We start from the raw sequence: 20609 nt of genomic DNA, 5'->3' as shown, positions 1-20609 counted from the left end.
CGCCCGGAAGGCAGGGAAGGAAGAAAAAGGCTTCCCCCGCGTTGAAGGCGACGGCACATGCGCAGAAGCGACATTGACGCCGAGAAGGAGTCCCCGTGCCAGCACTTTGCGGATTGGTCGAAAGTTGGTGCGGCCGCCTGCATGTTGCCAAGCGACCGTTTTGCTAGATTCGCAGCCCAGCTGATGGATGGTCGTTAGTATTTTCTCTTGAGAATGAAGTCTAGCATATTTCTGATTCCCGCCAACCCGAGTCCAAAGCCATTCTCGGAGAAGCCGATGGAACGATGCCTCGGTCGGCGGCGAAGTCGGCCAGCCTGGGTCCCGGCCCTTGACCTCGTGTTTGCCGATTGGGGCGTCGTAAGCCATCCCCGGGCTCTTTGGGCCTCGGTTTCCCTCCGTAAAATTGGCATAATGATGCCCGACTTGGAGGGGAGTTCTTAGTGGCACATACGTGAAAGACTTTTTGCTAAGTGTAAGTTTCCGTAAGAATGCGAAGGGGCTGTTAAGACGCGCGCGCGCCAACTCCAAATATTTCAGCTGGTGGCTGAACTTCTGAAGGACAAAAAGAGGCAGGGATCTGCTGAGGTTGTGGGACAGACGCTGAATCTTCTCCTTTGCTAGTCAGTGTGGTCTGCGAACCAGGAGTCTTGATACCTGCAGGGAGCTTTCAGACCCGCAGGACCTTGTTATTTAAAATGCAGATTCAGAAGGTCCAGGGGGACTGAGAACCCACATTTCTAACAGATTCCCAGCTGAGCTTGCCCGGGCCATGCACGGCGGCCGCTGAGCACCAAGAACCTAGATGAGGTATTTGGAATCATTTGGGGAACTTTTGTAAAGCCCTGCTGCCTGGGCCTCACAGAGATTTCTGATTTAGTCAGTCTGCGGTGGGACAGAGGGAACCAATCTTTTTTCATAAGCTCCCCCAAGTGATTCTAAGATGCAGGCAAGCTTGAGAACCTCTAGATCGTGATAGTAATAATAGCTCTCTTGAGCACTAAATGGTCCAACTCCTGTAATTTCCAGAGCAGCCCTAGAAGGTAGGTACTGTAATCTCCGTTTTATAGCAAGGAAAGCGCGGCGGAGAGAGAGAACATCCTTGTCAGACATCACACAGCTGTTAAGCGGCAGAGCCAGAGAGGTCTGTCGGGTACCTAACTCCACCAGCATCATCTTGGAATCCTCTCTTGACAAGTACTCCCTCCTCAACGACACCTTTCCTCATTCTTTCCTAGATGGATCATCTCATACCATCTCTTCTTTAACCTCTCGGAGCCCCTCAGTGCTTATCATATTCTGTCTCATAAAACAGTGCAAGTATTTGCCTTGTCTAGCTTCCTAGATTTTAAACGTTATGCCGTACTCCCGTGCATGATGGTAGAGGGGATATCTGTTGTCAGTTCCCATGTTAAATAGTCACCTATTTTACAGTAATCCTTTTTAGAAATAACTCTTTTTTTTTTTTAAGATTTTATTTATTTATTTGACAGAGAGAGAGAGACAGCGAGAGAGGGAACACAAGCAGGGGGAGTGGGAGAGGGAGAAGCAGGCTTCCCCGCGGAGCAGGGAGCCCGATGCGGGGCTCGATCCCAGGACCCTGGGATCATGACCTGAGCTGAAGGCAGACACTTAACGACTGAGCCACCCAGGCACCCCTAGAAATAACTCTTGAGAATTAGAATTCTAGAGGGTTCCCAAATAGCTACTACTGTTAGCTTTTCATCTGCATCAAAGATAGGTAGCAAAGCCAAAACGCAGTGCATTTTGCTCTCCCATTTCCTTTTCCCAAATAAATGAAAATTATTTTAAGTTTCCATCATAAACTTGAAATGAATGTAATTATCTAAACTGCATGTATCTGCAATCCCCTTCCAAATTTCTTTTCAAAAAAATTTTATTTATTTTCAAATTTTAATGACTACTGTTGATTTCTCATTGCTTTCCATTTTGCAGCACCGAGCACAGTGTCTTACACATATATGCTGTTAAATCAGTATTTGTTGAATTATATTTTCCATGCCTGAGGAATATTCCAGAAACCTCTATTATGATACAGATTCTCATATAGTACTGGTTATTCAGCATACTTTAAAAGAATCTTTCTGCCATCTAGGGACATATAACTGGTGATCTCCTTTTGCATATACCATCAGGGGAAGAAGAGCAACAGCATGGGTGAACCCAAATGTAACAACAACTAACACCCCTTGACTTCTTCTGAACAGAGTGACTCAAACACTTTACATGAATTATCTCATTTAATCCTCACAATGACTCTATGGGGGCATGTTTATTGTTGTTGTTATTTCCATCTTACAGTTGACACAACCAAGGCCAGCTTGTAACCTGTCCCAGTCACAGAGGCAGTGAGTAGAAGGGGAACTGGGATGCAAGCCGCCTGGCCCCACAATCTGACTCCACACCTCCCCAGACGGCAGACTGCAGCAAGTCACCTCACTTCTTCCCTCTAGAAACAAGAAGGGGGATCAAAATGATCTGTATGCATGGGTAGAATTATTGAGCCATGAAGTATAGGCAAAAAATTATCAAAAAGAAAAAATAATTAAAATTAAATTTCAGTTATGGCTATCATTCGCATTGGCGAACACTTCTGCAATTTTTACCCAAGGCAATATTTATATTCCATTTCTAGGTGAATAGAAACTAAATATGCTTGTAAGCTTATAGCAATTCCTTTTCACTTAAAGTGATTTTTAATTTTGAAATTTTAATTAAAAAATTCTTTTTTAAAAAAGACTTTATTTGAGAGGGGGAGAGGGAGAGAGAGAGCATGAGCTGGGGGAGGGGCAGAGGCAGAGGGAGAAGCAGGCTCCCCACTGGGCAGGGAGCCCGAAGTGGGACTCGATCCCAGGACCCTGGGATCATGACCTGAGCCGAAGGCAGACGCTTAACTGACGGAGCCACCCAGGCGCCCTAATTAAAAAGTTCTAATATGTTAAGTATAAAGAGCTTGGTTGCCAAGAAGCATACACGAAGTGCAGCTTTACAAGGACTTGGAGGCATCCGAAGCTGATGATACAGAATGGATTTTTTCAAGTAGTACTGTCTCACACGGGAATTCTCGTGGTTCTACCCAATTTCTTTTGCCGTGTCTCAGACTCTTCTACCCCATTCCTTAAAACAATGGCTCAATCAGTTAAGTGTCCGACTCTTGATTTCTGCTCAGGTCGTGACCTGGGGGTCCTGGGATCAAGCCCCATGTCGAGCTCCACACTCAGCAGGGAGCCTGCTTCAGGATTCCCTCTCTCCCTCTGCCCCTACCTCTGCTCTCTCTCTCTAAATAAATAAATCTTAAAAAAAAAAAAAAAAAGAAAGAAAGAAAAAGAAATACCCCCCAAAATAGCAGGAGGATTTGAGAGAACAATAGAGTTTCTGCCAGCAGAGGGCGCCATTGGCTTGCGTTTGCAGGATTGTTTCCTTGGGATATAGACTTTCAAAGGTGAACCCAAGTCCAAACAGAAGTCATGTTTCTCAGTACTTTGCTACAAAAACACTCTACTGCAAATATTTTTTAGTGCACATGTGTATGTGGTTTAGCTTTGACAGCGTCTGTTCTTAGCATCCGTTTTTTCAGCACCAATAAGCAGATACCTCTGTCAAACAGTTCAACCAAGATGCTCCAGTTAAAGGAAGTCATAGATGAAATCCTGGTATGTTTTTGCCTATTTTGTAGAAACTGCAATATGTGTTTTTTTTCTCCATGAAATCATGACTTCTCAAGTCACTTAGCACCATCAATGATGACAGTTATATTTCCCAGAAACCTGGGGATATTACAAGAGCTTTTTATTTATTTATTTATTTATTTATTTATTTATTTATTTATTATTGTTATGTTAATCCCCATACATTACATCATTAGTTTTAGATGAAGTGTTCCATGATTCATTGTTTGTGCATAACACCCAGTGCTCCATGCAGAATGTGCCCTCCTCAATACCCACCACCAGGCTAACCCATCCTCCCACACCCCTCCCCTCTAGAACCCTGTTTGTTTTTCAGAGTCCATCGTCTCTCATGGTTCGTCTACCCCTCCGATTTCCCCCGCTTCATTCTTCCCCTCCCACTACGTTCTTCTTCTTTTTTTTCTTAACATATATTGCATTATTTGTTTCAGAGGTACAGATCTGAGATTCAACAGTCTTGCACAATTCACAGCGCTTATCAGAGCACATACCCTCCCCAGTGTCTATCACCCAGTCACCCCATCCCTCCCACCCCACCCCCCACTCCAGCAACCCTCAGTTTGTTTCCTGCAATTAAGAATTCCTCATATCAGTGAGATCATATGATACATGTCTTTCTCTGTTTGACTTATTTCACTCAACATAATACCCTCCAGTTCCATCCACGTCGTTGCAAATGGCAAGATCTCATTCCTTTTGATGGCTGCATAATATTCCATTGTATATAAATACCACATCTTCTTTATCCATTCATCTGTCGATGGACATCTTGGCTCTTTCCACAGTTTGGCTATTGTGGACATTGCTGCTATAAACATCGGGGTGCATGTACCCCTTCGGATCCCTACTTTATTACAAGAGCTTTTATTTTATGAGGGTGATTATGAGCTCTTAAGGAAAAAAATAAGATTCTCTGAACATCTTTTTGTTGCACCAGGTTTTATTCACTTTCATTATAAACACATTCCAATACCATTGTTCTTTCTTAATTAAAATTATGAAAATATAAAAATAAACACAGATGATGGTAGAGGGGATATCTGTTGTCAGTTGCCATGTTAAATAGTCACCTATTTTACAGTAATCCTTTTTAGAAATAACTCTTGAGAATTAGAATTCTAGAGGGTTTCCAATAGCTACTACTGTTAGGTTTTCATCTGCATCAAAGATAGGTAGCAAAGCCAAAACGCAGTGCATTTTGCTCTCCCATTTCCTTTTCCCAAATAAATGAAAATTATTTTAAGTAAGTTTCCATCATAAACTTGAAATGAGTGTAGTTATCTAAACTGAATGTATCTGCAATCCCCTTTCAAATTTCTTTTCAAAAAATTTTTATTTATTTTCAAATTTTAATGACTACTGTAGATTTCTCATTGCTTTCCATTTTGACAGTATGTCCTAATCCAGACATCTTGCAGCTTGACCAAGTATTTCTAGGTCAGTGATGTTCTCCTTCACAGAACTTGTCAAAGTTTAGTGACATTAGATGTTAAGGAAGGAAGAAAGGTATAAATTCAAAGAAACACTGTGATTTATAAAAATGTCTTTACAATTTGGGATAGTCTCACAAGTCAATTTGATAGTCTCACAGAATATTCTCAAAATGAAATACTTGGTTCTGACATGACCAAGGGGAAATAACAGAATTGTTGACATTGCAGGCTTGGCATCAGGAGGACCTGATTTGACCGCTAGCCAACAGTAAGAATTGTAGACGTTTCTGGAACAGTGTGCCCCCTCAGCTACATGTAACGCATTCACGTGTGCCAGTCTCGTGGTTAAAGCAGGAGCCGCGGAGCCAGGCTCTGGGGGTAAGTCCCAGTTCCACTGCTTAGTAGCTATGTGACCTTGGGAAAAGCTCCTGAGCAGCTCTGTACCTTTGTTGTCTTATCTGTAAAGTGGGGATGATAAGAAAAGTACCTAGCTCACAGAGTTCCTGTGAAGATGAAATTAATGTTCAAGACACCCAGAAAAATATGTGGCACATAATAGGTGCTATACAAGTATTTTCTTTACTTATTATATGACCTTATTTAATGTTTACCAGAACCTCTTGTGTAAGGCCAGCTTCATGGGTGCAGTCACGCCAGGCCCCATGCTAAGAAGAGCCCCCAGTGCGCGCTTTAATTCTCTGCTAATGTCTTGAAATTCTTAATAATTTTTGAACAAGGACCCTACACTTACATTTTGCACTGGCCCCACATATTCAGTAGCTGGTCCTGCTCTTGAGGTAGACAGTGTTACTGTCCCCACTCTGCCCCGTTCTGGCTACATGGCTTTGGACAAGCAACATCCCCCGTGTTTTCACCTGTAAACTACGGATGTAATTACAGACCTGCCAGGGCCCTTGGGAGGGTTAAGATAATGTGTAAGCAGTGATTGGCACAGGTAAGTTCTCAGAAATGGGACCCACTATTACTAACATCTATTTTGATAAAATAACTCACCAACAATTCTGTTCTCCTCTAAATACATATTCTTACTTACAATTACAAGTAACTTCAGTGCAGTTAAACGTTTGCTGAAAGTACAGAATAAAGTCATAAAACTCATCTCTGGAAAAATTCAGAGAGGGTTATGAGGGGAGACGATCGAATCTTTACTATTACAGAAAGACCTTATTAAAATTTGAGGCTTCTGTAAATCTTGAACATGTTTCATAAACATGGACTAGAGGGGAAGTCAGGGGACTTGATGTGTGGTGAGAATGGATAAAACCCTGGGGAAATTTTCAAATAAATTGTTAATAATAAAAAGCATACTCAGAAACAAAATTAAGTGCTTCAGACTGCATCAACCCAAATATTTATTCATAATAAATTTTACTACTTTCACAAGTGAATGAATGGGGTGTGACCCCTACACCATGAAGGCAAAAAAGAAAGCAACTAAAAAGGAAATACTAGACACTCTAATTCATTTGCAACTTCTCGAATTTAGGTTATTATTAGTTTTGATACTAAAAGATGCTTCATGTCTTAACATTAGTTATATTGTAGAAATTAAATATTTTTGCAGACTTTGATGGCATTTTTACAATATTTTTTTCAAATAAAATTTAGAAGTCAAAATAATGTATACTCTTTTATAAGTTACTTTAGAACATAGGATAGAACTCAGTCTCTACAGAGAAGGATAAAGTCTTCTAAAGAAAATTGTTTTGACAAAAAATATAATTAGTGGAAAATTATTTTACCTCTACAGAATTAAGAATATATGTTCTTTCCACAACAGTATCTACTACTGAAAATAAAACTAATGAAAAACCTCTTGCAATCACAAGATATATTCTGATATGTTTTTATATCCATCCTCCAAATTTTAATTTGTTAGGTAGGTACACTCTGGAAAGATAATCTGATGATAGGAAGGTCAAAGCTTGAATTTCTGCCTTCATTTTAGAGTCTGCCATTATTTCCATCTGTCAATAAAAGTAAAGTACAGCTGTGACCAAGTCCTGTGCTACACCTCTATTGACTCAAACCTAGTAAATTTAGGCTTGTTGTATTCTCAGAAGCCACAGGCAATAGCTTTTAGGTCAGCCAAGACATTCCAGAGCATGGACATCTCTGATAACTAGGAATGGTCTGGTGTGTTTATGTAATTTCTTTCTTCCCCCCCCCCCCAAAAAACTATGATGCAGCCATAGACGATGGGTAGAGAACTATGATGAGGATAAAAATAGGTCAGCTCCATCCATCTGATCTTATCTATTAGCATTCGTAATTCAGTGTTTCAACAACCATTTACTGCCAAGCACCACTCACATTAGTTGTTGGTTATATAAAATTTCAAGGACGATATTTACAGAATATTATGTGAATAGCCACTATGAAAGTTAAAGGCAATAAAACATACAACACTTGAATCTTAGAAAGAAACATACTTCTTTTCTCCAAAATGGTTGGCAAGTAACATAAGGTCTTTTCAGGACACTGTCAAGTTTCATCTGGTCCCGTTTTGTCAGCGGAATTAAAGTATCTCTAGGTATATTTAACCTAGAAAAAATACATGAAAAAAAATCAGCAAAAACAGAGCGCTTCTATAACTTAAAGGTCACATATTTATTTGTATTTATTATACTATGTCAAGGAACTCAGAAATAACAGATAAGATAAATCCCTCTCTTAAAGCCAGAATTTGGGAGATGTCCTAGATCAGCAAGGATTCAAGTTCATAGTGGATGTCCATTCTAAATTGTCTTCCTTCCCGTCACACTCACAGGACAATGACAAGAAGAACACAGACACTGGTATTACACACAATGCCAACAGCACTCCATCAAGTGCATGGACACCACCGTGGCTCCCAGAGCATTACAGCCTCGAAGCAGGGAACTATGGAATATGCGTGGCCAGCAGCAGAAGTCACTATGGGATCTCAGGTTCCACTGAGCACTTCATTCTTTGTAATTCATTGAGAACATTCAGGGCCAAGGACGTTAGTCTATCTCTAACTTATTGTCACTCAAGCGCACGTGTGTGCACACATACACACACCCCTACCTAGTTTTAAGTTTTAAAAAAAGTGGATCGTAACTTTTTCTTGGTGTGTGTTTTAAAAACAGGACAGGAGAGGTCCAGGATTTATGGTATAGACTACTTTTTGAAGTCACAAATCCTGGATTTCCCAGGAGAGCTCTAGTTTCAAATAGTCTTTTTCAATGTCCCCACGACTATGACCATTTGCCAGTGGCAGCTATCAGATAGGGTGACAATTTGATTAAAAGTTGAGGGGGGAGCTAGAGGATTTCCCGTGAAGCTGTGTTTGTGTGGCTATCACACTTTTTAAAAATTTCATTGTCCATTTATTGGGAGTGGCTTTGAGGGCACTGATGGAATTTATGAGATGCAGCTGGCGTTTCTCCAAGCCCTCCACCTTAATAATTATCAGATCATTTATCCTGAATTTGTGTTAGGAAAGCTCTTCATATAAACAGATCACCCCCAAGAGATTTTGACCATGACACATACACCAAATGGAACAAAACTTTGATCCACTAGAGTGTAAATATTCAAAAATCAAAAACTAAATGTTTTCTCTTATGCCCACATTTTGTAAGAAGTGGCAATCACCCAAAACCTGTTCATGGTCCAAATTTAGGAAACAAGGACCAGGTCCCAGGGTTTGCTCACTGCTTAAAGAAACCCAATAAACACGTTTAAGTTCATTCATATTGGCCAATTAAACAATAAAATATTTTTAAATATCCCATTAACAGAGATGAATAAAAGTGATCATGTCCCATGCTGAGGGACAGGTGGGCTCTCATTCTCCAGGGAAAACAAAATAATTAACCTATCAGGAGGGCAGTCAAAATCTTAAAAATGTGCATACCCTTTGACCCAGCAATTCTGGGAATTCAGCCTTGGGGACTAAGGGACTAATTAAAGATGCGGCCGAAGATTTAGTTACAGGAGGGACCATCAAAGCACTATTTATCAGAGATTTGGAAACCACCCAAATGGCTGACTACGAGGCACTGGCTGAATAAACACTGGTACATCCAGAATTGGAACTCAGTAAGAGAAGACACTAAAATGAGGTCATGGGTACGGAAAAGTGATTTCATTGTTGTGTGAGAGAAGCAGATCACAAAGTAACAAAGTATGATCCCATTTTTGTGAAAGAGTTATGACTATGCACAGAGTGTAATAATAATCTACAGTGGTAAAGCTGTTCATCAGTAGGTGGTTTTTATCTTGTTACATAATGATTTTTTTCTATAACGAACATATATGTTAAACTTGACAAAATTTAGGTTCCCAAATGTTAAGTAATCTTAAAATGAGATTTTTTTTATGAAATTAAAATTTTAAATCTATGGTAAAATTGATTCATATGGCAAACGATGTTGTCAATGATTACCATTTAACTAGATTCAATGTCTTATACTTTCAGAGTATATAAATATTACAAAATCTTAAAAAAAATAAAAATATTACAAAATCTTTTAACCATAAAGGTAAAACAAAAACTATTTTCCAGCTGAAAGTTCAGTTAACCAAATTCATTCAAGCATTTTGGTAATTGAAACAGAAACATCGATGAATTTAATTCATAATTCTATAATCCTGAGTCATAGTGACAATATAAACAAAACACATTAAGAGCTTTCCCATAGAGTCACTTTTACGGCTTATTGTTAATATTATGATGAGGCATCATTTTAAATATCCTAGTTTTACTAAAACTTAGATTAATCTAACCGTTTAATATCGGAAGGGAGGAGACCAAGCCATCGAATAGCTGGAACTGTGAGATTATGGGCCTCAAAAGACATTGCCTAAAATAAAGAGCAAACGTGCATTAGGTGAGGCTAAATTGCAGAAAACCAGCAGACTTGTTATCGCAGCCACATTTTTTACTTATTAAGAAGGATAAATACAAAAGCCTGCACACTTCCTGAGGCCACAGAACCAAGAAAATCACCAAGACTTTTGCTAACCTGGGCTTTCAGTGAAGGTTTTAAAACTGCTCTAGGATTTCTGTCTTGATTTCATATAAATTAAAACTACAAATGAACCTCTCTGACCTGCATTTATTGTTGTTTACGATTCTGTATTTTGACATCTTGCTTCACCATCCCTTTTGTCTGAATATATATGTCATATAAACATCTGTCGGGGACACTCAAGGTGTATGCCAGTGGTGCCCAAACTTTATCATGCCTCGGAATCACTTGGGGTCCAAGCCCAGAGATTCCAATTCAGGAGGCCTGGATGGGGACTGAGCTGTGCATTTCTAGCAAGTTCCCCAGTGATACCAACACTGTCTGGGACCATACTCAGAACAATTGATGTACAGACTCTAGTGGTGAAATTTGGTGATGTTTTCATTTTTCCTTACGGTGGGTGTAAAGGGAATTGGCAATGTCAGAATTCAAGGTTATATATAATTTTCAGAGTTTATTTGGCAATCAGCCCTTGCTGTTACCCTGAGGTCCCACAGTTACTTCAGCAGACTGGAAGAGTGAAGGATAATAGTGTCTCTTGCCCACAGCTAATCCCACTCTGTCATCTGTGGTCACACTGGTCATGCTGGAAGCTAGGATCACAGCCACTAACACAGATTGGCTCTAGACTAGGAGAGTAGCTCCCCGGTACACTGTGGGGGTCCTCAGCCAACTAAGGGCTGGTAAGAGAATGCAGCAATCACTCTGATGAGTATGAACTATCTCAATAGTGGAAAAGGAAAAATACTTTTCTGTACTTACCATAGATCCATACTTGTAGATGCACATTATTTCTATGCCTGTGAAAAGAGTCACCTTTATGGTTAGTCTCCTTGCACATCACAGGTGTGCGCTCTCACGTTTTATCTAACACCTGCCACTTTTATTTTCATAGATACTACCAATAAAAAACTTGTGGTTCAGTTCAATGGGGCAAAAATAGCAATAAATTGCCTCAAATGACTATAATCATTAATTTTAATCTGATGATCATCTTCTTTTAAGATAATTCATGAAAGTGTTCTAAGAGCAGAAAAGCACAGCTATACGTAGGATGAACAGGATTCAGTTCGGACGCTGCCTCAAATAATCCAACGACAAATCACCATGTGGATCGGCATCGACAAGAGCGAAAACAGGAACGTGAAATGTATCCCATAGCTTCTTGACCAAAAGTCTTGTGTTCAGATCAGGTACCCCCTTTCCCTAAAAGCAAGAGTGAAATTATGCATTTTAATTCCAGCAGAATGAAACTGACAAAACCTTTTCCTTATCTTACCAACAGCTTAAAAGTTAGACAAGTTAGATCACCTTAAATTTCAGGTGGAAGACTAGCGTGGACTGTGAAAAATGCACAGTCTACACAACAGAGTGAAAAAGCCCGCCTACATTTGTCACTGTGACTCAGCTATCCCAGTCCTGGGAAATAATCCTAAGGAAACACTTCAGCAGAAGCAGAAATAATAAAAATCGGACATATCTACCAACAGGGACATGGAGAGGCAGCATCGCACATGTCATTCGTCATTCGGCAGGTGTCCGATTACTCCAGTGTTATCAACTCCGCCCACACGACCCTGTAGCAGGAAGCTTACTACCCTTTGCTCACTGATGACTGTAGCTGCCCGTGTGGCATCTCAATGTATGCTTCTGTCTTCTTTGCCATTCTTGGTGCAGATATATATGTATGTATATATATGTATAGAAAAGCAGGCTCCCTTTGATGGAATTCATGCAATTACCTGATCTACGAACCTGCAGGAGGCAGAACACAAAGCAGCTCCAGCGTTACCATATTATAGTTGAGACGAGCAGCCATGGGAGAATGGCATGTAGGTGATTCTGAGAGCCTGTGCAAACTCACTGTGGCATTAGAAAATCACTGGTATTTAAGAATTGGGACCACCAGGGGCGCCTGGGTGGCTCAGTCGGTTAAGCGTCTGCCTTTGGCTCAGGTCATGATCCCAGGGTCCTGGGATCGAGCCCCGCATCGGGCTCTCCACCTAGCAGGGAGCCTGCCTCTCCCTCTCCCTCTGCCCCTCCACCCAGCTAGTGCTCTCTCTCTCTCTCTCTCTCTCTCTAATAAAATTAAAAAAAAAAAAAGAATTGGGACCACCACCTTGATTTTAGTCAGATTTGAGGATGTTTAAATAAATGCCTTGGAAATTCTTACTCCCTCACCCCAAAGGATGTGCCATATTGATAAGAGAACATGGTGCGAGCTGTAGAGATAATGTTATAAACCCCTCTTGCCAATCACCAAAGTAGTATGTTAGTCTTGGCATTGTAGTAAAGGGAAATAATGTAATACCGTAACCATGATGCAAGGGGACATTCTGTTGCAAAAGTTGTCATCCAGGAGTCGCTGAAATGTCGCATCTTTTTCTACAATTAATAGAAATTTCGCATCTGTAACTAAATCTGTGATGTTAAGGCTGATAATTCGAAGACAAGAATATTTCCATTTAATCGCCAACTAAATAGTGATAAATCAATTCTAAAGCAGCAATAGATATAGTATATTCCTTTTTGCCTTCAAATATATAGACATCGATTCACATATTTAGATACCTGTCTCTTCTACTAGACAGGGAGCCCCTAAAGCAGAAACCACGTGTGTTCATCTTGACCACTATAGGGTCTAGCTTGATGGTTACACATTATGAAGGCTTGGCTTATCAAAATAATGAACGAATGCACATTCTACAAGGTTAAATAGTTTTACCACTCAAAGGATACTTCGAATTCCTTGAATATTAGATGGCACAGCAACAGCCTAAGTTAACAAAACAAGAGAGTTTTTATTTTAAATAAAAAGCAAGTATAGCCACATTTAAAAATGTATCATAAAAATCCCATATTTTCATTTTTCTCTGAATACATCAGTCATCAGAGATTTATTCCTCAATAAGGAAACAGTAGGAAACAGATTTACCCCTAAGAAGACAAACGTGCCACCCAAACTACTTCCTGGCAGGTGAGAATCTCTCAGAAACTTTGTGGATACGTGGCTTAAGTGGCAGAAAGTGGTGAATCAAAGCCCTCCTATCCTAGAGCACACAGGCGTCGTCTTGCTCATTTCCAGACTGCTGTGCAGGTTAGTGCTGTGGGCTCTCCAGGTGCCAAAGCCCAGCAAATAGTTCAGAATTAAATAGATCAATTTCCAAGCCAGGAAACTGTATCAAGATCACATAAATAACCATGCTAAAATAGCCAAGCTCCATTCTACCTGAAGACAACAGTACATTTTTCAAAGGAAAGCATTATCTTTGTTTATTGTAATATGACATTTGACAACTGGCGTATTTTAAAACTGTGTAATGGACAACCCCCTAAAGCATACGCTTATTCACCCTTCAGTTTTATTTGACCATCTCAAGCTCCAAACTACCCAAGAAAGCAGGAAATAAAATACATTTCAAAAACAAAGGATCTGAGGGCGCCTGGGTGGCTCAGTTGGTTGAGCGACTGCCTTCGGCTCAGGTCATGATCCTGGAGTCCTGGGATCGAGTCCCACATCGGGCTCCCTGCTCTGCAGGGAGCCTGCTTCTCCCTCTCCCCCTCCCCCTGCTTGTGTTCCCTCTCTCGTGGTGTCTCTCTCTGTCAAATAAATAAATAAAATCTTAAAAAAAAAAAAAAAACAAAGGATCTGAAAGGGAATTAAAGCAAGTGACACTACTATGCTTACTGTGGAACCGCAGGCACAATGCACACTGGTGCCGTCTTCCTCCATGTACCTTAAATTGCCAGCGATTAAACCTTTCGATGTAGATAACTGAAAAAATAATGGCCATATCTGAACACTTTTTCACTGACATTTTTTTTAAGTTTATTTATTTAAGCAATCTCTACACCCAGTGCGGGGCTCGAACTCATGACCCCAAGATCAAGAGTCGCATGCTCCACCAACTGAGCCAGCCGGGTGCCCCTCACTAACATATTCTGTACGGCTGAACCAATCCTCACGTTCACCTGCCAGATTACATGTATTTCAGCTCAGACTGGAATTTAAGAAGTAAAGGAGAAAATATGTAAGGATATTTAGGAATAAAAAATATTTAGTAATTCACCTGTTTTAGTCCATTCATCCAAGGGAATATATTGAGAGTAGATCATTTAAATTCGTGAGGAAAATGTAGTATCAAATAGGATCAAAACAAAGCACAGATTACATTTATTTTTCTATTATGATTTTACACAAATCTTCTGTCTTAAAATAAGATGTTTTGTATTAAATGCTACTTACTATGTGTAGACTCATCCTCGGCACTTTTAACATACAAGAAATGTCATTGATAATGTTGTCCACGACAGTCTGGTTACCAAAGAGTTGGCTGTCAGTATAATATATGTCTCTATGAAAGTTAAATATATATTTTTAATTAGCCATATTCTCTTTGACTATGACAAGTATTGGAGTATTATTTGTGGGAAGCTTTAATTGGATGAAACACACCGTATAAAGAAAGTAATTTATTACCCATAGTCTAGTCTAATGTACCATTTCAAATCATAATGGGAGTTAACCTAAACTAACTCTCAGGTTGCATCTTAAAGGAGTAATTTACCAAAACAAGTATTTACCTTTTGGTTGCATAAGTGTTGCTCTGTACTAATTTATAAATCATGGACAATATTTTAAGAATTAGGGCTGGAAAATAAGATACAATAAACAAGTTACTCATCATTTCTCTCATTAATTCAAAACACACCCCTATCAAGGATTCCAACTACCCCCAGTTACTTTCCATAACATTAAAAAAATTATCTTTCCCAAATAGAAGTACTGAGTACAGAATAATAATTTCCTGAAGGATCAAATAAATTGCTGTCTGAACAGCAAAACTGAGAGAATATTTTTCTACTGAATCATGTACCTTGAAAATTTATTTTGGAATTATAATCTGCTTCCGTGGTTATTGACAATGAAAAATTCTGTAACTTTATTTCAGGTCTAAGGGTGGTCTATTAAAGAACAACTAAAATTATTCAACTAGGAATAACTAAACCCAGAAAGTAACCAAACTTACTTATTTTATTACTAAAAGCTAAGAAAGATTAATTTACCAAAATTTTTAACTGATTTTGGTGAATCACTTTTGATTTTTCTCGTGGTACAATGAGATACCATCTGAAGACCCACAGAATCTTCAAACCTGTCATTTTGTTGAAAGGCAATAAGATAAAAAAGAATTAACGTCTGAACACCAAACAATATACACTTAATGTGCTCTTCTGCACATCACCTAAATCCATATTTCTTCTCAACAGAGCCACTGAAGCTTTAGGACAACTTCATTTATAATCTTAGATAATTCCAGGTGGTAATTAGGTAATTAGCTTTGTGACATACAGAGGCACTAAAATAAAGTGTTTAAAATAAGTGAATTAAATACCTTTGAGTATCATGTATGTGTATTTAGTGTATAATGTGTGACATTTCATGTATGTAAACTATTTTACCTATTTCACAATTTTATTAGCATTTTGCTCATTTTAATATTTACTCATTTGTTAATTTTCCTCAATTTAACAAGTTTTGAAATATTGTATTTCTGATTTACCTCCAAAATTACATTAAATGAAATAATTTATATTAGGTTGTTAAATTGAACTGCCAAGCCTGTCCTAAAGGTGGCAGAAGGCATCAGGCAAATAGGTTGGGTGTTAGCTGCCTGAGGGCTTGATGAAATCCATTCTCCAAAATGATGTAAAATATGATTCAAAAGTTTACAGTTTGTATTAATTATACTGACCATAAAAGAATACTTAGTGACTAAGGAGACCCCAAATTACTTTTATTCTGCTTCTGTAACTCTTACTGAGAACTATTGTAGTGTTTTTCATTATTTAGATTCTACAGGCTGAGCATCTGAAAAACACAAAAGATGCAAGCAGGTTGGAGGCTTTGACAAAACTGTTTGCCGATTTTACCTTCTTGGACACATGACTTAGCAGGGGGGAGATCTACCAGGAGAAAGAGCCTTTGAGATATGCTCTGTGTTCCAGATACATTTATTTTCCTTCCAGTATCAGGATTGGTTGTACCTCCCCTGAACAAGTGGTTTGCTTTTGCAGTATTTCTGCAGAATTCCACTGGTCATATTTCCCCCGTTTGAGTGCTAGACATTCTAGCTTAGATCCCAGTTTGGAGCCTGTTTTTAGCAGAACTGTAAGACTTTATCATATGCATTTTGGATTCTAACCTCTTCTGGTGCTTCATTTGTTCTTCCTAGCATTGTCTTCCCTTTGCCTTATCTTTCACACCCACTTCTAGTTTATAAGACCTGCTTATGAGGTATGTATTTTGTAAACTTCCTTCAATCCTTCTCGGCAGGGTAAAAGCAGTAAAAAGAATGAAATCAGACTAGAACTCTAACTCAAATAATTTCAAATAATGACATAGATACTGTATTTAAAAATTAAAAATGCCAAATGCCCACTTTATATTTTCCCAGCTTGATCTGTTGTCTATTGTGAATGCAGGTGCTTCATTCCTTGCCACGCTTGTGATGATGTCTTGGATAACACTTTCTATAGACGCAAGAACCTCAGAACTGAAACAATAAAGACACTATGATTCCATCTTAATTCTAAATTAGACCTTTACACTACGTAACGTTTCCCCAGATCAATAGGAAAGTAGGTTCTAGTTTCATTGGTTGTTTTTTAAGACTAGGTAATTCGCCTCCATACTGATCTCTCCCACTAAATTTTGACATGGGCATTGCACTAAAACAACAACCATATTTATACTGGTTACTTGCAGAGAAATTTCATTTGCTTGTAATTCTACTTCTCAAACAATTACCAGTTGAAGTAATATCTTCCTTTTAGACAATATTATTAACTAGACAATATGATTTATAAATGTATTTTAATCTCTTCGTATTAACCTACTTAAATTCAAACTTGTTGGCTTGAAATACTACTGATAAATGTTTTAATTAAAAATGATGCAATATTGACTTTGAATTTAATTTCTTTCCCAAAAATGCAATGCAAAAATATTCCAAAAGAAATACTTCCATTGTAGCACATCACCCTGATTGATCTCGTGCCTTAAATCTGCCCTTTTGAATTTTAGTGATACAAAGAGAAAAAAGTTTAATCACTACCATGGAAAGACTTGGCAACCATTACAGCACTTTACAGAAAAATATTAAGACCTAGCCCAGTTTTCTGTGAGCTGACTTTTAATTTCACAAGCCATCAGCTTCAAAAAATGCTGTTCAGTTATAAATACCATCAGCCTATTGCCCAAGAAGGGAAATCAAATTAAATCTAGAAAATGCGCAGAATGTAGAACGTTCTAATTCCCCCAGAAACTTCAGAGCTTGCTTTAAAATGCATGTTATCAGAAAGCAAATCTTAAAACAATCAGTATTTTCTAACACGGAGCGATAAAAACTGACTCAAAGAAAGATCTCATTCATTTTTCCAGTTTGAAAAAAAAAAGTTGCAAGGTAACCCTGTGACAAACTTGAAAATACGATTAGATTAATCTGCATCTGAAACTTAAACAGGGGACTTCCATTCTGTCCCTTCCTCACGCTCATAAGTTCTCCCTCAAACTCAATACTACTATAAAAATCTGTTTGCTTGTAGGTTTTCCACTTTTTTGTTTTTTTTGTGGTGTTTTTGTTTTGTTGGTGGTTGGCTTAGTCTTCTTGAAAATAAGAAAGTAATTTGTTTAGGCTGAAAAACTTTGCTGATAAACCAGAAAAGCAGATCCAGGAAAAACAAAAACAAAAACAAAAAAAACAACCACCCAGCTTTTTAAATAAAAACGGTCAATAACATAAACATAGTCTCTGTAGCTAATTCCGAGCCGGGAGCTGGAGAGTCTCAGTAATCCATCTCTTCAGCACCTGGCTCTGACCAACCTCGCCAGCCGCCAACCGCTTTAACTGATTTTAAATAAATCACTTAAAACGTGTGTACGTTCTCTCCAAGTCAAGTAAATCGTTGTCTCACGATCAGCCACTTCCCTGTTCAGTTTGACAAAACCCGGATTGAGTGAGAACTCGCAACATTCATCTTCCCTCTTTCTCTTCACACACGCGCGCGCACACACACAAAATCCTGAAAGCTTTTTACGTTTAAATTGTATCCAAAAAAAAAAAAAAGTGTTTTAAACAAACGCAAAGCCAAACTGTGCCCTAAACTCCCTGACCTCTGAGAACCTCAGGAAACCGGCAAGCTCCCGGAACATTCTAGAAGGGGAACATTCTAGAAGTCACCAGAGGCAAGGTCTGTCACCGGGCTTTTTGAGTTCAAAATAAGAGCTAAAAGCAGAAAAGAGAGGGCTCTGAGGAAGGAGCTTTCTCAGGGCTCACGAGTGGCCGGCGAAGGGGGTCGCTCCTGGGGCCTCCTCATCCCGAGCCCAGGGAGAGGCAAGGAGCGCAGCCATGTCCCTCCAGAGCGCCTCAGGACCCCGCCCCAGCCTGGCGGGGGACCCGGCTCCTCTCTAACTTCCGAGCATGCGCGCCCCAGAGCGGGCCCTTCTACCTTGAGGCCCGGCGCGTCCCCCCGCCCACGGGCTCCCCACCGCCTCTCCTCAGGGTGGCCAGCAGGGAAGCCTTGTGCTGGTCCAAAACCGCGAAGAACGAGGCCTCAGGCCCCATGGGCGCAAAGGCCATGAGGGCCGACAGCAACGGAAAGCTCCAAGAGCAGGAAGCCCACTAGCGCCCACGAGGGCCCTGCCGGGCGCTTGCCGTGCGCCCTGCCTCACAGCCTCCCTGGCGATGGTGGTCACTTTTCACCACACTTTCGGGCTGGGCATGCGCACACCTAGCCCCCAGGCATGCGCATAACGCCTCTCATTGAGCGGAGTGCGCAGGCGCACAGGGTTCAATCAGGTACAGTCCCACCTGGGGGGCAAAGTGATGGGCCCAGTGGGGACCAGCATGACATGTCTGGGATATTGGATCCAGTTTTCCTTGAAATGGATTTATGGTGTTTGGTTTTTTTTGTGTGTTTTTTTTTTTTTTTTTTTTGAGGGGATAAGGGGCAGTATTTAGGGAAAACTAGTACCAGCGATATTTCATGAAAAGAAGTAGTTTTGGGGGGCGCCTGGGTGGCTCAGTTGGTTGAGCGACTGCCTTCGGCTCGGGTCATGATCCTGGAGTCCCGGGATCGAGTCCCGCATCGGGCTCCCTGCTCGGCAGGGAGTCTGCTTCTTCCTCTGACCCTCCTCCCTCTCGTGCTCTCTGTCTCTCAGTCTCTCTCTCAAATAAATAAATAAAATCTTAAAAAAAAAAAAAAAAAAAAGTAGTTTTGGTGATCCACCTGTGTGCCAGCCGCAGCGCTAGGCCTGGGTTCAGCTGTGATCAAGGCAAACAAAATTCCTGCCCTTCTAATATTTCTATAGTAGCCGCTCTCTTAATTCTCATAACCATCCCAGGAGGTTCCTGATGTGGTCATGGTGATTTTGCAGGAGCGGAGGAAAGTGAGGTCCACAGCTGAGTCAGACTGGGGTAACATCCCAGCTTGGTCACTCTGAAGGGTCGCCAGATTTAGCAAATTAAAATAAGGGCACTCAGTTAAATTTCAATTTCAGATAAACCAACTAATACTTTTTATTTTAAAGGATGACTAGGTCCCATGCAATCGTTGAGACATACTGTACTGGAAATTGTTTTGTTGTTTATCTGAAATTAGAACTGAACTGGACATCCAGTATTTCATCTAGCAATCCTGACATTGGACCACATCCTTGCCTGGCAGATTTGGTGAGCTGTCCCCCCTTCCTCCTCGCCTCCCTGGCTCTGAGCCTTTGAGCAGAAGCTAGGAATTCTGAAGCCCCAGGGAAGGACTCTTGCCTCTGGGGGAATGATGTCCTTGAGAGAGAGGAAAATGGGGAGAGACTATAAAGCAAAGTAGGTCCCAGGCCTGTGGGGGCTTGGTCCTACAGGGATGGGAGGCCAAGGGCTTTGACCCAGAAGAGCCACCTGACAGCAGGCCCCCTCCAGAGAACTATTTTGTTCCCTCACTTCCTGGTTATTTGATAGTTTTGAAACAAAAACTGCTTTGCCGTCAGAAATAAAAATGAACCCTCTCTGTTCGTAATGATGGCTGCCTGTGCCAGGCCCTGAGCTGAGGGCCTTGGTTATTATTATCACAAATACTTCGTCACTGCCTACTCTGAGCTAGGAAGTGTTGGTTACTGAGGACACTGCTGTGACCAAGGCAGGCAGAGTCCTTGCCCTTTGGGAGCTCACCATCTAAGAAGAGGATAAATAAGTGAACACTTAAATTATGAAGTTAGCAGGGTGAGAAGTGCATTTAAATTGGCAACCTTAAGAGGTAAAAATTATTATCCCCATTTCACAGATGAAGAAACCGAGGCTTGGAGAAGTTGAGCAATATGTGCAAGATTGCACTCTCGTATGTGATAGAGCTGAGAGGTAAATCTTGACTCCACCTTCAAGCTGCTACCACGGGGC

At 40.2% G+C, this 20609-nt stretch overlaps 1 protein-coding gene across 2 annotated transcripts; it reads right to left on the bottom strand.

Moving 5' to 3' along the window:
* Nucleotides 1–7008: 7008 nt before the first annotated feature.
* On the bottom strand, nucleotides 7009–18887 carry SPO11 (SPO11 initiator of meiotic double strand breaks). Of its 2 annotated transcripts, XM_045883896.2 has the most exons (13): nucleotides 18673–18887; nucleotides 16605–16718; nucleotides 15229–15317; nucleotides 14746–14812; nucleotides 14408–14516; nucleotides 13850–13936; nucleotides 12901–12937; nucleotides 12473–12582; nucleotides 11268–11367; nucleotides 10924–10961; nucleotides 9917–9993; nucleotides 7594–7705; nucleotides 7009–7128 (listed from the first exon to the last, which is right to left on the bottom strand). In XM_045883896.2, exons 1-13 carry the CDS (start codon nucleotides 18801–18803, stop codon nucleotides 7009–7011), a joined length of 1191 nt encoding a protein of 396 aa, XP_045739852.1. In that variant the 5' UTR covers nucleotides 18804–18887. The 2 variants fall into 2 exon arrangements, with proteins under 2 accessions (XP_045739852.1, XP_045739853.1); XM_045883897.2 differs by lacking the exon at nucleotides 16605–16718.
* Between the last annotated feature and the right edge of the window lie 1722 nt (nucleotides 18888–20609).

This window comes from Mirounga angustirostris, unplaced genomic scaffold (genome assembly GCF_029215605.1).
Source record: "Mirounga angustirostris isolate CCGP_5_RB_7025 unplaced genomic scaffold, mMirAng1.0.hap1 SCAF_10, whole genome shotgun sequence".
Taxonomy (NCBI): domain Eukaryota; kingdom Metazoa; phylum Chordata; class Mammalia; order Carnivora; family Phocidae; genus Mirounga; species Mirounga angustirostris.
The sequence above is the reverse complement of the archived record's forward strand: the minus strand, read 5'-3'. Positions and strand labels throughout refer to the sequence as shown.

Coding starts and splice junctions, on each gene's coding strand:
- SPO11 (XM_045883896.2), bottom strand. CDS start 18,803: ATGGCCTTTGCGCCCATGGGGCCTGAGGCCTCGTTCTTCGCGGTTTTG. Junction 13,937..14,407: donor CGAGGATGAGTCTACACATA/GTAAGTAGCATT, acceptor TTATTTTTTCAG/TTATCTACATCGAAAGGTTT. Junction 11,368..12,472: donor CCCCTTGCATCATGGTTACG/GTATTACATTAT, acceptor TCTTGCTTTTAG/GGAAAGGGGGTACCTGATCT.